At 37.0% G+C, this 12,850-nt stretch overlaps 1 protein-coding gene across 1 annotated transcript; it reads left to right on the forward strand.

Moving 5' to 3' along the window:
* Positions 1 to 3,126: 3,126 nt before the first annotated feature.
* Positions 3,127 to 7,289, forward strand: LOC308101941 (ribonuclease kappa-B-like). Its single transcript, XM_080451492.1, has 4 exons — positions 3,127 to 3,348; positions 4,907 to 4,989; positions 5,892 to 6,018; positions 6,627 to 7,289. The coding sequence occupies exons 1-4, from the start codon at positions 3,277 to 3,279 to the stop codon at positions 6,642 to 6,644; spliced, it is 300 nt and encodes a 99-aa protein (XP_080307618.1). The 5' UTR covers positions 3,127 to 3,276; the 3' UTR covers positions 6,645 to 7,289.
* The last annotated feature ends 5,561 nt before the right edge of the window (positions 7,290 to 12,850 follow it).

Raw genomic sequence — 12,850 nt, forward strand, 5'->3', positions numbered from 1 at the left:
AGCGAGAGAAGTAGGGGGTTGTCCTATTTGACTGGATCAGTACGTGTGTGTGTGTGTGTGTGTGTGTGTGTGTGTGTGTGTGTGTGTGTGTGTGTGTGTGTGTGTGTGTGTGTGTGTGTGTGTGTGTGCGTGTGCGTTTGTGTGTGTGTCATATAAGTGTCTACTCTGCAGTGATGGTTTGCAGTTATGAATCAAAACAATGCAATTCCATCATAACTTATGATGGAAAGTATGAGACAATAATAATCAGTGGTGGAAAGTAACCAAGTACATTTACTCAAGTACTATACTAACATTTTGATGTTGAGTGTTTCCATTATTAAATACTTTGTATTTCTGCTCTACATCTCAGAGGTATCTTAAATATTGTACTTTTTACTCCACTACAATTATTTGACTTGTTTCTAAAGCTGTAATCATAGTAGTTGTAGGCATGTCCAAAGTCCGGCCCAATAGTAGCTTGGCTTCCTTCCTAAAATGTATTATTTATGGCCCACCAGTATAGTCATGTGAAATTCATACACTGTTTATTTTCTTTTTACCTGTGCCATTTCTTAGTAGACTTTGTAAGGATTCCTAACTGCTTGTTTCTTGTGTGGTCTCATTCTCAAGATGTGAAAGAAAGGCCATTGTTATTAAATAAAAAGGCCATTTTATTTAATAACAATTTTTGTAGAGACCTTTTCACACCTGGTTACATTTGGCTGCACTGCCAGCAAAAAATCTATTGTTATTGCACTGTAGTTAAATACAATTGTGATGGGATGTATTCGTATGTGACTTTGTGATGGTCCAACGGTACAGTATGACAGGAGATGCAGTCGGTCCTAAGGTAGCCTATTTTAATATTTTCAAAAATGGCTCCCTTTGAAAACCTTTGGACACCCATGACCTAGACTTTTCTCCCTCCTGGCTCGCAAACTGTGGAATAAACCCCCCCCCCCCCCTTGCAGTCAGAACTGCAGACTCACTCCCAGTGGTGTAAAGTAACTAAGTATTGTGAGCTTGTAGATCTGCTATTTTCAAAGCCTTTTTATACATTTGGAAACTTGTGAAATGGGACATTCTGCAAAATGAGTAGCCTACTTACTTTCAATACTTAAAGGGTTAGTTAAGATTTTTTTCTGTAGGAAATACTTACCATTAATGTAGTGGTTGCAAAGGTATTAATTGATTGCTCGAGTCCCGTGGTCAGAGTTATTTGTGTCATATATTTTGTGCGTGAGTAGGCTGCCGCGGCGCAGTGATTCTGGACACAAACATTAGTACCATGTGACAGAGGGGTCAAAATTGAACGAAACCTGCTCTATATGGTAGAAATAGGTCAACAATACAAATGACGCTAGTTTTTTAAATTAATTTATTTTTAATGAGCGGCCCCCACCTAATCTACCGGAACTACTTCATATTTATCAGAACCGGACCATAACTCTGACTCGGGCAATCAATTAATACCTTTGCAACCACTACATTAATGGTAAGTATTTCCTACAGAAAATACTCAAAAAATCTGAACTAACCCTTTAAGTATACTTTAATGCGAATACCTTTGTACCTTTACTCAAGTAAATTCTGACTACCGGACTTCTATTTGTAACATATTTCTACATTGTGATATTGGTACTTCTACTTAAGTACAAAATGTGTGTACTTCTTCCACCACATGCTCACTCCCTGTTTTCCCCTGCAGTCTACTCTGAAAAGAAAACTCTCCTCTTCAGACTCCACCTCACCCCATAGCACTTTTTCCTCGTATCCCCTCTTGTCACCTTTTTGACACATAGAGCACATAGATGCTAATTGTACTTGTTCTGTTTTGTTATAACTTATTTTGTTTTGCTTGGCCCCAATGTAGTCAGTGCTGGACAAAGTATGAGTTAACTGATACTTTCTTGGCATTGTGCTTGAGGCCGATCTTCCTGCACTCCATTTACTGTCAGTAGTAATCCCTTCTTCTACAAGTCATAGTATTGTAGTAGCAGTAGTACCATATACATTACATACATGTATATCAACAGAGAGCTCTTTACAAGACTAATGTCATATTCAACTGTGATTTGCTAGGACTTTTTAATAATAATACCAAGGCAGTTGATAAAACACATGTAAAATATACCTGCAAGCAACACTTGAGTAAAAGTATTAACATCTCAGTAGAAAATGAATAAAAGTATTAGACTTAGTATCTCACTAGAAAATGAGATCACTCATTACAATACCACTTGAGCAAAAACCTGATATCACATTATTATCTGTATTTATTATTCTGTCTGTCTATCTATCCTACCACACCCCTATCTAGTGCTTTTATGAAACTACCCAAAGTTAATAAAGTATCATTTTAGATACATTCTTTGACGTCTTTTCTTTGATTAATATTAGGCTACTTTAATAGCCTATTACTTTAAAACAAGAAATATCTTAACAAACAATAATTAATAAATAACTAAATAAAAAATAAGAAATAATGAGAAATAACTAAAAGAAAACACGTTGCTTTCTTGAACACACCGTGGCCGGTGGAGTTTGCAACCTGACATGACCCTTGTGGCGTTCCGTAGTAACTCGTCCAAAGCTATCTGATCTATCTGTTACAGCGACACCTCTGGTCCAACTTCACAACTGCACTTCCCAGGGTTGCCATGTCCGCTTATTATAAGCGATTTGGAGCTTGTTTTTTCTGCTTGTAAGTTGCTTGTAAATATTGATAGTTGCGGGTTGCGTTTTTTGGGCTTAATTGTTTCTAAAAGTGTAGTTGATTATTTGGACGTGTTTCCTAATGTTGTTTAAACCAGTGGTTCTGAAATATTATTATATGTCATGAAAATGTTTTGTGCCAGGGGAGCCTCATGTCAGATTTGTGTTGTTAGAATGTTTAAAAAAAGCTTCCAAATCTTCCACATTTTATCTGAAAATTGCAGATCCACAAGCTCACAACGCGTCACATCACGACGCGTTGTTAGATTGTATACACATATAGGTTTTAACCGTATTTTTTAACGCTTCTTTTGGGCTTGTTTTCCTAGACCGTTGTTGCTTGTTTCTCTCGCTAACTGTGGCAACACTGCCACTTCCCCGTTTCTTCAGTTAATGAGGAGAAGTCAGCTGACTCTTTAAAGTGTGACACAAAGTTTGACCGAAAAAAACCCTCAACTCCGACCAGTTTTTCTTACTTAATACTTAATGTAATATTTTATCTAACACTTCAACAACCTGAAAACCACGGGCGATCATTAGTCTAGTTGTTTACAACCTCGTCACGGTGTTTTAACAGCCATGGTGTTGGTTTGTGGACCCAAAATAGCTACTTGTGGCATTGTGATCAGTATCTGGGCAGTAGTTATGTTGGTAAGTACTTTACTGTATGTTGTAATAGTTATTACTGTATGGACTTTAATTAGTAGCTTTGCTACTGTCTGTTTGTTAACTTTACAAATAAATATTTATATAGCATATTCTTAAAATCCTTCATACTTTAGTAGGTCTGTGTATATTCAACCCAGTGGTGAAAAATTACAGTAGCCTACATTTACTCAAGCACTGTATGTAAGTACAGTTTTTAGAGGGACTTGTACTTTACTTGAGTATTTCCAGTTTTTGATACTTCTACTCCATATCACTCAGAGGTAGCCTTGGATCAAGTCTATCATAGATGTATTTGTCTAGTCTGCAAATGTCAAAATCGATAAAATACATATATAAATTATGATAGTCCTGATCCAAGGCTAACTCAGAGGCAAATATAAAATGACCTGCATGACTTCATTAGTTTATTAGTTCAAAAAAAGTAACTAAGTATATTTACTCAGGTACTGTAGTTAAGTCAAATTAAAAGTTATATGTACTTTAATACTTACATGCCATATGCTACATTAATGTATTTATTCCACTACATCTCAGAGGTAAATATTGTACTTTTTAATCCACTATTATTTTACAGCTTTAGTTACCAGCTACGTTGCAGATTTAGACTGTCTATTATTATGAAATCTACATTAAGTGATACAGTATGATGTATTATTATTAAAGTGATGAACACATTAATGCATTACTAATTACAATACAATAATATGATTGTGAAATGGACCATTCTGCATAAGGAATACTTTTACCTTTGCTACTTCAAGTATATTTTGATGACAATGCTTTAATAGTTTCATTCAAATAAAAATGTTGAATGCAGGACCCTTCCTTGTAACAGAGTATTTCTACATTGTGGTATTGCTACTTTTAAATAAAACTGATTAGGCTGCATTATATATTGTTGCTGTTGGTTGGAAACCTTGTCCAAAAGCATTACTTTTCAGGAAATTTCAGGAAAAAAAACTGTAATCCAATGTAGTTATTATTTAGTCGCAAGCTCTTAAAGGACGACTTCACCGATTTTCAACCTATCTTCATATAATTGGTCCTCACTAATACATGATAAAAGGGTACCATTTTTTTCTACTTGGTCTGTGTCTCAGAGGAGGGCTGTGGACAGTCCAGAAACCCGTCTACCAGTGACATCATCGTTAGGCTTGATTTATTTTTCCAACAAGATTTCACATTTTTTATTTAGATTTTTATTATCACGAGAACAATGGCTTCTTTTATTGCATTGCAACTTTCCAGGAATAGAAAGCCTGCAGTTTCTATTAGCTTGGATTCCCCATTGATGATGTCACTGGTAGACGGGACTCTGAACTGTCCACAGCCCTCCTCTGAGACACAGACCGAGTAGATTTTTTTTTACCATTTTATCATGAGTATTAGTGAGGACCAATTATATGAAGATAGGTTGAAAATCGGTGAAGTCGTCCTTTAATACATTTATAAAAACACGTGAATAGTTATGAACTTGCATGTAGATCTGCTTTTTTCGCTGTTTTATTAAAATATATTATTTCCATCTCTCCACCTGCAGGCCATGCTTGGAATCTTCTTTAAGACTCATTCTGCGGTGCTGATCGAAGACGTTCCTCTGACAGAAGCAGACATCAGTGGAGAGTGAGTTACAATGCTCATTTGAGCCTGTCCAGAGACCTGTTGAAAGGGATGGTTCACCCCAAAAATGACTAACCCTGTGAAGCCTTGAAGACAAAGAGAATTATAGTTTTTCTCACATTACTTTATGGTGAATGAAGAATCCAAAAACTAGGAGAATTCTTGATGAATAAAAATTAATAGGCTTAGCGTCCAACATTAACAGCAGAAAAACTATATATCAAAAGTCTGTTTATATACTCCAAAACAATGCTCAAGAGTTTAATCCAAAGTGTCTTGTATTGAGTCGTATGTCAGTGCTTCCAAAACATCGCTTTAAGCACACAAAAAAACCCTACTTTTTCATTCACTTTCAGGCTAAATCGTAGTATCAAAAACAAAAGTACATTACTCAAATAAATGTACTTGGTATACTGTTCCATTTATACACTCTCTGGGTTAGATTAAGACTGAGGATTTTACAGAGGGGGTGGGTTTGTGTCCTGTTATTTCAGGGTGTTGGAGAAATGTTATAATGTAAGTTCCCTGCTAAAGAAAAACCCACATTGTCACAGTGTGTCTGTGTGAGTCACAGTTCAAGAATAGCTTCAGTGATGCCACGTGTGTGGCGCGCACGAGCGTGCGCGCGCACACACACACACACACACACACACACACACACACACACACACACACACACACACACACACACACACACACACACACACACACACACACACACACACACACACACACACACACACTAATATTGATATCATGATATGAGGCAGGATATGGTCTGGTATTTTGGTTATTGTAATATTATGATATGTGTTGTGTTTTCCTGGTTTTAATCACTTAAGCCCTATTTTAATAATGATGTAGTTACAGCCCTACTCATTAACATATCCCCACCCCCTCCACAGTAAAAACCCTCCCACCACGGTGTATGGTCTATTTGACCAGGTGAGCTACAACTGTTTCATAGCAGCGGGTGTCTACGTGGTGGTGGGAGCCTTCTCCTTCTGCCAGATCAAACTCAACAAGCGCAAGGTGAGCACTGGCATATAATCATTCATATTGTACGTTCATATTCATTTATATTTTATGTATTTATAATGCACATTTCACACACGAGAATAAGGCCGTTATTATTCTATTGATAATCTTTTCGATTAATTTAATAAATGTATATAATATATATTTTAGACATCAATGAATCGACGCAGAAAGAGTTTTATATATTTTTTCAATAATTGACTCCATCGATTAGTCTTTCAAACACTTCTGGGATCATTTTAACGTCTACTCTAGCTTTTGTGTGCACCCCAGACAGTTTTTAAGTTGTTTGATTCAATATTTTCATATTTGATATGCATTTGACCCTCCTACTGTATAAACCTATTCAACGTCAAGTTCAAACTCCATGTTAGACTCATTGAAAAGTGAAAACATACGTCCCTGCTTCTGATGACTGATATTGTCCTTCTAATGCATGATCGGGACTTGTGACTTAACACGTCTATGGGTTTGTGATAAACAACTTCTACGTGTTGATAATGATCAATATTTATCTACCTCGAAAATATTGAATTAAATGCTGAATTATTCCTGTGATTTTTAGAAATCATTCTTCATATTTTTTGTCTTAATGTCTACAGGAGTATTTGGTGCACTAGTGATGAAGACCTCCCACCAGTCAACACCTCACAGCGAAGACGAAGGTTGTGTCTTAAAGATACAGACACACGTTCATTCAATCTTTTCAACGTCTCCATTGGAACATTATGCCCGATTTATACTTCATTGTACGACGTGTTGCGTGCCTAACATAGCCGATCTACAAGCACACCGCGGCGCGTTGTGGGCTTGTAGATCGGCTATGTTCAACGCGCGACACCGTCGTACAAAGAAGTATAAATGGGGCTTCACGTTGTCACAGCATCATGTGATAAGCGATGGTTGCTCTAAAGAGAAAAGTGCCAATACTGGTCCTCCACTGATTTCACACGGGTTACTATCATGTATGAATGTTTGCGTATTTAACTAGGAAATTAACTTAAAGTAATCCTTTAAACTTTGCGTTTATTAAAGGAGTAGTTCACCCAAAAAAAGTACTTTTCTTCTATCAATTACACACCCCATGAAGCCTTGAATTCATGGAAACTACCGGAGACTCCGCCGATCATCAAATTATTGTCTCTAATGTGACAAAAAAAAAATCTCCATGAATTCAAGGCTTCATGGCGTGTGTAATTGATAGAAAATAAGTAATTTGTTCGGTGAACTACTCCTTAAAGCACTAAAGGGATACTTCACTTTCGGGCCGGGGACACATTTAAAAAAAATATTAAAAATAAATGAAAAAAGTTATGGAAAATTCATGGCCCCCTCACGACACGCAGTGTCCTACTAATGTGTGAGGGGGCCATGAATTTTCCATAACTTTTTTCATTTATTTTTAAATGTGTCCCCGGCCCGAAAGTGAAGTATCCCTAATGCCTTTACTCTTAACTCTAGTGCCAAACTAATTTCACTCCAACTTGTGTTGTCTGATCTAAACAAATTATTGTTCTGTTGTTATCTGTGTTGTGTAAAAAAAGCAAATATCGTTGCTGTTGGGTGGAAAACCTTATATTTCCAACACCCTTACTTGTCAGGAAATTACAAATAAAAACAGCGTTTCAACGTAGTTATGAGATTTAGAGATTATAATTATGTTGATTGCTTTTAATTGGTTAAATATTTGTAAAACCTACAGACGGACACATGTAAAGGGTGACCACTAACATTGATTTATATAACAAATAATTAATAATATATATATGGAGATACAAGGTTTCCAGCCAACAGCAACAATGGTCTGCCAATGAACCACAGACTGCTATGCCAACTGTCTCCAGCAGAGGGCAGCGTGTCAATGCCTTTTTAACAGCTTAGTGTTGCTTTGCATCAATGAAAACAGCACTGTCTGCTTCATGTACATGTATTTGTATCCGAGATTGGTAAAAATAACGTTTTTATTAATTAAAGGTCCAGTAAGTGTTGTTAAAATAAGTGTTTGAGTATCTCTATATTGTGATAGTAATCATTGCTGTATAGACTATGTCGATTACACTCTAGTACAGTGGTTCCCAAACATTTCAGGAATGAAAATAGCAGAACTACAAGCTTGTAAATCTATTTTCACAATGTTTGCCTCTTTTTTGCGTAATATTTGGTATTGAAAAGGTCTTAAAAGTCATTAAATTGCAGCTTTAGAACTGTGCAGATTCCCTGTCAATGCTGTATGTTGGTTTGTACTGTTGAGTGAGAAAACAATGTTGCACATTAAGTTAATGATCTGGGACGGGACCCCGCTGGGGTCTGCTATTTTCAAATAGCCTAAGTATAAACAGTTTAGGGCTGAAGTAGTTAATGTGGGTGTTGTAATAGTAATCAAAATCTACAAAGTAACTAGTAGCTAAGGTTTTCAAATAATTATAGTGGAGTAAAAGAGTAAAACATATAGTAAACAATTCACCCACAAAGAACAATGTTATGTTTATATCTTCTTAAAAGAGATTTTCTTTATTTTCCACGTTTATGATACAAACCCCCCCCAAAACAACATAATATGATATAAAACAAAGACAATGGTAAGTTACAACAACAGGCCAGGTGACCAGTGCTTCCCTCCTTGGGGACCAGCCTCCTTGCACATCCTGCACAACACCACAATAACACCAGCACCTCCAAGCAGACTCAAGTCCCGCCACCCCTACAACAAGGCAGCACAAGAGATGCTCAACTCCACCTCTGAGGACATCTCCAGAGATGCATGGTTGGCAGCAGCTTGGAAGCAGGAGTGGGAGTCAGCCGGGCCCTCCCGAATCCACCGCTACATCTGGGACCCAGGAGATGGCGCTATTGGAGGAGACGACCTACCACGCCGGCAATGGACCACACTGAACCGTCTACGAACTGGGGTCGGTCGCTTTAAAACATCAATGAAGACGTGGGGCTTGGCGGACAGTGCGGCATGCGAGTGTGGTGACCCTGAGCAGACCGCTGACCATATAATCACCATCTGCCCTAGACCACCCTCGGAAGCCAGCCTCTTCGACCTTGGACCAGAGATGCGGGCATGGCTACACGACACAGAGTTGGACCTCTGACGTTACACGAAAGAAGAAGAAGCCTCCTTGCAGAGAGTGAACAATACACATCTTAAAACTATTTAAAAGCATATTTTACAATAAAACAAAAAACATTCTAATTCTCAGCGGGAAAAAAGAAGAAAGAAACAGAAATAAAAACATAACAAAACAAACACAAATACACGGCGGATGGCAGTGTCACACTTAAATAGTTACATGAACAATATTAAAAGCAATCACATCTCAAGCAAGCTAACAGGTGCTAAACCCATCGTGTCTTGATTATTATTACCTCATCAGAACACAGATATCAAATAGGCTATATATACATGCATACATGGTCATATACTATACATGCAAATTCAGGGTGCTATACACCAACATACTGTATATAGGGTCATTACAATCATGGTCTTGTGGACCAACAACCTGCATTATGTACGATCATTTAAAAGTATGACATACACTGTGTACATGAAGTAAAAACAAAACAAAGCAAAAGATTGGAACACGATGAAAACAAAACAGGGACTCCTATTCTCCTCTGGAGTGCATCCTCCAGAGGAGAATAGGGTGCATCCTAATTTATTACAATTTCCACAACATTTTGTTCAAAATTGTCATGATAAGATGATGTGCTCGGTGTTCAGAATAGATCTTGAAGAACCATTGCTGCTTGGTTACCAAATAAAAAAAATCACCTTTAGCCACTTGTCTATATTGAAAGTTTGATTTCCTCAGCTTCCACAATAAAAAAATAAAGTAAGTATTTTCTGTTTCACTGAGAGAAATGTTCATCCAATCAAGTGTTGTAATTATTTTTTATTTTTTATTCTTACTTAATACACCCTCTATTAATTTTTTTTTTATCAGAAAGCTTTCATATTCACCCCAAATACTTCTGGGCGGTGCTTTATGTATAAAAGGGCCAGTCATCTCACAGCCATGCCAGCACATAAACATAGGTCTACTCTATACATTTATTTCTCTGAGTTGACATTTTTAACAATCTGTCATGTTGGGTTGTCCTACACGTCTCCATCCAAGGACCTGAAACAAAGTTACAGTATTAACGGACAGGCTAGACTGTCATTGAACATGCAGTACAATGTAGTCTGCCATTTTATCTACTGCGGTAACATTTCTAATTAACTGTTTATATGTCTTAAAGCAATGGTTCTCAACCTGTGGGTCAGGTCCCCAAAATATTTTGGGGGATCCTCAGATAACTCCCCCCCCCTCCGCAGTTCAAATATGATTATGTTGCCGGATCCTCAGTTCAAATATGATTATTTTGGGGGGTCCCCAGTTCAAATATGATTATCTTTGGGGGTCCTCAGTTCAAATATGATTATTTTGGGGGGGTCCCCAGTTCAAGTGTGATTATTTTGGAGGGTCGCGACCTGAAAACTTTGAGGATCACTGTCTTAAAGAACAGCATAAACATAATTATGTTGATGCACAGCATTACCTCCACATGCATGATCAGAGATCAAAGGGTTTCATCTTACGTAGACTCATTCCTTCCTTGTGATTCTGTGAGTGAAATATGAGTTGAAAGGCAGTTAGAAGCTTTGCAGAATGTGCATCAGTAATATTTTAATAGTTTAATGGATATGTTGGTCCATTCACCTCTCAGTTGGTTGTCAGAGTTTCGGCTTTCACCCAGTTCAATTCCCATTCCATCTTAATGAAATCACATAGATATCTCTGCTTAATGGACATTTAGTCACCAACCAGTTGACCTCAAAATATGAATAACTCTGGACACCAGTATATGACATGAGAGGATTTAAACAGTATACTGTACCATTTTCATAGTCATTAGATTGTGTGATTACTTCATAGATACTTGTGTTGCCTAAAAGTAAAAAGAAAACATTTCTTTTTTTTTCTTCAGCTGCTTGAATTGTGTTAATCATTCTGCTAATTAATTTAGCAGGAAAAAACAAATGTATCTAAACTGATGGACTTAATGCACTTATGTTAAGCTACAGTATAACGTTATAAATTAATAGTTGTCCTTGTCAGAAGTGTCCTTAACCACTGTGATTTGGTTCAGGTTTTATAGAATAGACCAAGAATAGACTAGTCAGACCTAGTGCACATGGCTAGGGTCAGACGTCTAATCTCTACCTATACTGAGTTTAATACTGTCTGTCTGTCTGTCTGTCTGTTTGTACAGTATGTATGTATGTATGTCTATCTGTCTGTCTTTGATCAATCAGTCAATCAAATACTGACGGTGCAGCAGTGGGCAGTACACATCATCAGGAGCCCCACTTTGATTGGCCTCCTCCTCTGCAGAGTCCTGATTGATTCCATGAGACTGAACAGGTCTGTAATTAAAATATAAGTATTTATCATGAATGTTAGAGTATAAAACAAGATGGAATCTACTGCTGTCAGAGATCAATACTGTAACTGTACTCACCTGACACCCCATACATCTGTAAATTAAAAACAATAAGTTATCATAAATATTTGAACCTTTAAATTGTTATGCCATCGTACTCAGTGTGATTTATGAAGGAGTTACTCAGTGATTATAATCTGACTACAGACATAAGATAAGATAATAACCTTCATTAATTCCAGATGGGGAATTGGTTGACACAACAGCAGAAGCCGTTCCAGGTATACCAACTAGATAAAATAGCATATGGCAAAAAAGATAAACGACAATGATGAAATACAAGTGAAAGCCTGTGAACAAGGTGGTGACACTGCCATGCAGTGAACAAAACGGTCTGGTGACAGAGCAGTTGACAGTGGGTCAACACCCTTACCCACTGAGAACTTACTACTCTGCAGGGTGCAAGAAATCAAGTGATAAATCTGAACCTGAACAAATTATACTCCTAGCCTTAAGATTCTACAATAAAACCATATGTAATTTGATTGAAAAAGTATGCTGCACCATCTTCATAGTCATCATCAGAGTGCTGGATTACTTCATTGACGCTTGTATCGCCTGAAGGTAAACAAATGAGCATTAATTATTATAATTATGATGCTAATTAGGAAAAACACAGAAAAAAACCCAATGTACTTCCAAAAAGGATAGTCATTGTTTGACGAATGACATTTATTTTGTACAAACGTTATGCACTGATTTAGATTCAAAAATAGAATCAGAAACATTAATGTTCCACAATAAAACCAAATATATTTAAATAATTGGATTTGGATCTTTAAACATACTGTACCGTTTTCATAGTCATCAGAGTGTTGGATTACTCCATAGATACTGGTGTTGCCTAAAAGTAAACATAATAAACATGAACCACTTAAAGGGTCCCCCAGGCGTCTGTACATGGTCCGCTCTTTGCCGAAAATAGCAGATCACACACCTACACACACACACACACACACGCACACATACCTACATTGTAAATGTTAATGTTCTACTAATTAGGAAAAATTTACACAAAATTAACTGACAATACACATGCTAAAAGGAAATTGATTGTTCAGTTCTGACATTTTTATTTATTTAAATTGGAACCAGTTGGCTTTGTCAGAAGCATCCTTAAAGGAGTAGCTCACCACAAAAATGACTTATTTTCTATCAATTACACACACCATGAAGCATTGAATTCATGGAGATTCTTTTGTTTTTGACGTATTCCTAAGCCAATAATTTGATGACTGGTGATCTCTCTGATAGGAGACTCAAAGAGCCTTTGACATTAGCATCTGCCGGTCATCAAATTATTGGCTTAGGAATGTGCCAAAAACAAAAA

This window comes from Gymnoscopelus braueri (assembly GCF_963280865.1).
Source record: "Gymnoscopelus braueri genome assembly, chromosome: 15".
Lineage (NCBI taxonomy): Eukaryota > Metazoa > Chordata > Actinopteri > Myctophiformes > Myctophidae > Gymnoscopelus > Gymnoscopelus braueri.